The 5,000-nt window shown below is 56.6% G+C and overlaps 1 protein-coding gene across 1 annotated transcript; it reads left to right on the forward strand.

Annotated features, from left to right (window-relative positions):
* Window positions 1–3,082: 3,082 nt before the first annotated feature.
* Window positions 3,083–4,385, forward strand: TMEM121 (transmembrane protein 121). Its single transcript, XM_068417015.1, has one exon. It carries the CDS (start codon window positions 3,083–3,085, stop codon window positions 4,019–4,021), a length of 939 nt encoding a protein of 312 aa, XP_068273116.1. The 3' UTR covers window positions 4,022–4,385.
* The last annotated feature ends 615 nt before the right edge of the window (window positions 4,386–5,000 follow it).

Raw genomic sequence — 5,000 nt, forward strand, 5'->3', positions numbered from 1 at the left:
TGGTTTCTGAGTGTACTGTCCAATGCTGCCATTTAAAAATTATGAATCAGGATTTCCCAGAGTAATGGTTGTTTAAAAACTGCCTGCTTTTTTTAATAGTCCTCTGAGGAGAGTTTTACGTGCCCCCTCCCTGGCAGGATGGTCACACATCACTCAAACAGGCAAGCGCTGCTCCATGGGCAGGCAGAGAACCCCGGATTTCCGTATAGCACCGGGGCTGCAGGAGGTGGGGAACACACCAGCTATTGCACGGCTGGAAAATAAGCAGCAGAGCTGCACTGCAGCAAGTGCTTGGAAACTATTTGCAAAAGGCAGGAGAGGTGCTCGCCCTGGGTAATATAGGATGTAACCCAAGAGAAAGCAGCGCTCGAGCCCTGTGATTCAGCTCAGCCCCGCGATCCCCTTCCTCCTCTCCGAAAGGTCACCGTAACAAATGAACATGTTTATCAAACCCACCCCAAGCTGCTGCGAATCCTCCAGGAGCAGACGGGGAGCGGGGCGGGAGGAAGAATCCACTGTTTGGGCATTTTTTTTCCTGAAAACAATCTGCTCTGCACTGGTGGTGAAAGACTTGTTGGCTGCTGGTGTAAACAGCATGAATCAATACCGTCCGGTGCCCTGGGTGCTCACCGAGAGGCAGGGCAGGGTTCTGTGTGTGTTCAGGTAGGCGTGAGGATGGCTTGGCCTGAGAGCGTGAGGGGCATGATTTACAAGCAAGCTGCTTCCTCACCTTAACATGCTGTGATGCACCCACTGCCCTTTAAATAACAGCTGTCTTTTGAAGGCATAAATACTTAAGGGGCAAAGAAAAAAACCACCATTCCCTCCTGGAAGACCCGATTTATCTGGAATTATCCATCCCCTGTAAAACTTGGCATGAGTTTAAAAGCAGTTACAGCAAAACTGTATATTTTTACCAAAAACCTCAGGAAAGAACAAATTGAAGCCCTAAGCAGCAGTTACAAGACATTGCAGAGGGTTGTGCTGGGCGAGCGGGGCTGTGGTGAGTGCCTTGCCTGGGAAGCAACATTTAGGGGGGGCTCATGAATGCCCCCCCCCCATCTTTTTGTTTTCTTTCTGAGCAATTCCTGCTTGAGAAATTACTCTAACACGCCAGTTTTCCCTGCTGTGCACGAGTCTAGCAGTGGACTCAGAAGAGCAACGTGGGAGTCCCGGCTGGGGCAGCAGTTTTTAATCCCCTGCTATCGTTTGCCGAGCACTGCGTCCTTGCCTGCCGCGTCCTTTGGGAACCAGGACACAGGTACATGCATCCCTGGTGCCACCTACTCGGGCACATGTCGGGGCTGGCTCTGACTCATCTGGCTTCCCACTTCTTCTTCTTTGTTCTTCTTCTCTCCCTGAAGCAGGAGAGAATCCAGCTTTTATTTAAATGAGGCCCCATAAACATAAGCAGCTGCAATGCACTTCCCCGTGCAAAGTAGGTCAGGTTTTTAATGGCTTACAGTTCCTTAGGCTTGGCTTCTTCAACCTCCACCTCTGCCTCTCTCCCTAAAAGAGGGGAGAGCCCAGGTTTGCATGTGTCCTCGTTGAGCCAGCTGGTGGGGAGCAGAAACAGTGCCACCGAGTCCCTCCAACAGCTCTCAGGGCTCTCCCCGAGTCCTGGCCCCCCTCCTGCAAGCAGGGATGCCCCCCGGCCCCAAGGGATGGGCAGCCAAACTGCATGCATGTGCGGGGTTCAGCTCAGCACCTTCGCAGCCCTCCAAATCCAGGTCTAGGCTCAGCCTAACCCCGGCAGGCTGGGTGAGGAGTGCTCGCAGACCCAGCAGCCTGGCTGCATCACCCCAGAGATGTTATCTCCAGGGACGTCATTTCCACCTGAGGACATGTGCTGAGGGCTGATGAAGCGCGGGTTGCATGAGAGACGAGGATCTGTGGGCAGACGCGACTGCAGGGGCCAGGCTCCACAGGGTGAGATGGAGTGATCTATAGCGGGGTCTGTGGGGTCAAGCACTTTCCTCCCAGGGAGCTGCCGTGCACGTAAGGCTAGCTGTCAGACAGCGTGTGATGGGCATATCTGACTGTGATCGTTCCCCGGGCTGGGACACGTGGAGCTGGGGGTTGCTGCAGCCCCAGTGGGAATTCACGGCGTTACGGTGCACTCACCTGTCTCCACCTGGGTTGTGCTCCAGCTTTCTCTGTGGGAGCACCCAGGGCTTGAGCTTGCTGAGGAGTTTTGGATGGAGAGTGCCTGTGTAAGGGCAGCACGCCATGTTTCCATGCAGGACACCCTAGGCTACGTTCGTCGTCAAGAAAAAGCAGTTCTGCATTAAGCCACACACGGGGCACAGTGGTGGGTGGCAGAGTGGTGGGACTGTGCCTCGTGGGAGCCTGGCTTACGCCGTGGTGTGGTGGGAGCTAGGGGGGCTGTCGTCCTCACCGTCCCATGGCTGGCATGTGGAGGGTCCCTAACATCCATCCTCTGCTGTCTTTTCCAGGGATGGAGGGATGCACGTACTTCTGGGAACAGCAGGAGCATGGCACAGCCCCGCAGGGATATTTGTGAAGGTGGTTCCCTGTGAGGACACGGTAGGACCCCCCCAAGACCCCAGAGGAACGTGGGGTCTCTCTGGGAAGAGAAGAGCTCCCCTTCCCGCCCTGCCAGCCAGGTCTCCTGCTGCCCAGTCGCCTGCCGTGTTTCCAGGGATCTGTACCGGGATTTGGGGCTCGGAACCTGGAGGTGCATTAGTGCCGTAGGGTTGCTGGAGAGACTGACAACGATGGGGGACCCGCCACAGAGGAGGGACATCTCTCCAAGAGGCCCTGCATGCCTGTGAGCCCTGGCTGCTGGTGGCGGAGGGTGCCTGGGGCTGGGGGCAGAGCTGCGGTGCTTGCAGGGCACAGCCAGCGAAGGGCGAAGAGCTGGGGTAGGGTCTTCAGGGGCAGCCCGGAGCCCCCGGAGAGTGGGGCTGCCAGCTGAGCTGCTGCTCCTCTGGGGACCTCTTCCTGGGGCTGGGGGACGGAGCAGCCCTTGGTCCCCGGCTCGCTGCGCATGTCCCCCTGGGCCCCGCCGGCAAGACTGCTCCCCTAGTGCCGGTGCGGAGGGAGGGCTGCTCATCTCACCATGGTGCTGCCGCCGCCCGACAAGCGCCACGTCTGTCTGACCACCATCGTCATCATGACCAGCATGGCCTTCATGGACGCCTACCTGGTGGAGCAGAACCAGGGGCCCCGCAAGATCGGTGTCTGCATCATCGTGCTGGTGGGGGACATCTGCTTCCTCATCGTGCTGCGCTACGTGGCGGTGTGGGTGGGGGCGGAGGTGAAGACGGCCAAGCGGGGCTACGCCATGATCCTGTGGTTCCTCTACATCTTTGTGCTGGAGATCAAGCTGTACTTCATCTTTCAGAATTACAAAGCGGACAAGAAGAACCTGGAGACAGTGGCCAGGAAAGCCCTGACCCTGCTCCTCTCCATCTGCGTGCCAGGGCTCTACCTGGTGCTGGTGGCCTTGGACAGCATGGAGTACATACGGACCTTTCGGAAGAAAGAGGACTTGCGGGGTCGCCTCTTCTGGGTGGCCCTCGACCTGCTGGATATCTTGGACATTCAGGCCAACCTGTGGGAGCCGCACAGGACTGGCCTGCCCATCTGGGCAGAGGGGCTCATGTTCTTCTACTGCTACATACTCCTCCTGATCCTGCCTTGCGTGTCCCTCAGTGAGATCAGCATGCAAGGGGAGCACATTGCCCCACAAAAAATGATGCTCTACCCTGTCCTCAGCCTGGTAACCATTAACATTGTCACCATCTTCATCCGGGCCATCAACATGATCTTGTTCCAGGACAGCAGGGTCTCCACGATCTTTATTGGCAAGAACATCATCGCAATCGCCACCAAGGCATGTACCTTCCTTGAGTACAAGCGGCAGGTGAAGGAGTTCCCCCAGAATGCCATTGCCCTGGAGCTCCAGCAGAACTCCCTCTCCCACAACCAGACCATCCACAGCGTACAGGGCATCCCTCACGAGCCGTCGCCCACCAGCGAGATCCTCGACACATGAGGGATCACCCCCAGCCGAGCGTTGGTTCAGATAGCCCTGTGCCGAGCGGAGGAGGGATGCTGCTCTCTTGCCGCACGGGGCAAGTGCGACGGACAAATCCCAGCAGCGAAGGCTCTTCTAGGCACAAAACACCAACCATGTTTTAATTGAGCTATGGAGTGTCCCCTAGACGTCTTCATCTCAGGTATAACCCTAGGAGTCCTCCAGACAAACCAAATGAACTTGCAAGGGACCTGAACCAGCTAACCCTCTCTCTCCCTCCCACCACCTTCTCCCCTCCTGAGCAAAGACTGCAAAGGTTGCAATGTCCCTTTTTACTCCTCAAGCACCTCACCTTTACCCCAAGCCTGGAATGATGATTTTGTTACTGGAGACCTTTTTACGGAGTGGGGACAGGGGCATAGGTGTACAGGTTGCAGGGGGGGAGGGCGGGCAGGACATTTGAACCAGTAAACCCTGTGGTCGTAGATGTCTCTTATCTCCAATGGTTGTGTTTACAGTTTCCTATTTATAACGGCTCCCGAGGGGGGGCCACTGTCCTTGCGGTGGGTGGTGGGCGAGAGCAGCGAGCCCTGCGGCGGGGAGCGGGGCCGGATGGTTCCCGGGACGAGAGGGACTGCGCCTCCACCAGCGCACAACGCCGACTCTGCTGGGGGCAATGTTTGACGAGCTAAAGCTAATCTAACACTGGTGTTTTGTGCGTTTCATTCACTGCGAACAACTCAGCACAATATTTCTATTTTTAGAAGGGTTTCTCTCTCCCTCTCCCCGCCGTCGCAAGCCTCCCTGCCTGCAGCAGCCCGTGCAGTGCCCTGGCCCCGCGGCACGGCTGCGGGCGGGAATGGGCACCCGGGACGGCTTCGTAATAAGGATGGCGACGATGCATTTCACTCCGGCATCGAGTGTTTATAAAGAGGGCTGCTTTCCACAGCTACTATATTTTTAAAATAAAATATTTCAAAAAAAAAAAAGAGCTGGG

Source organism: Nyctibius grandis, chromosome 21 (assembly GCF_013368605.1).
Source record: "Nyctibius grandis isolate bNycGra1 chromosome 21, bNycGra1.pri, whole genome shotgun sequence".
In the NCBI taxonomy this organism is placed as follows: Eukaryota; Metazoa; Chordata; class Aves; order Nyctibiiformes; family Nyctibiidae; genus Nyctibius; species Nyctibius grandis.

Coding starts and splice junctions, on each gene's coding strand:
- TMEM121 (XM_068417015.1), top strand. CDS start 3,083: ATGGTGCTGCCGCCGCCCGACAAGCGCCACGTCTGTCTGACCACCATC.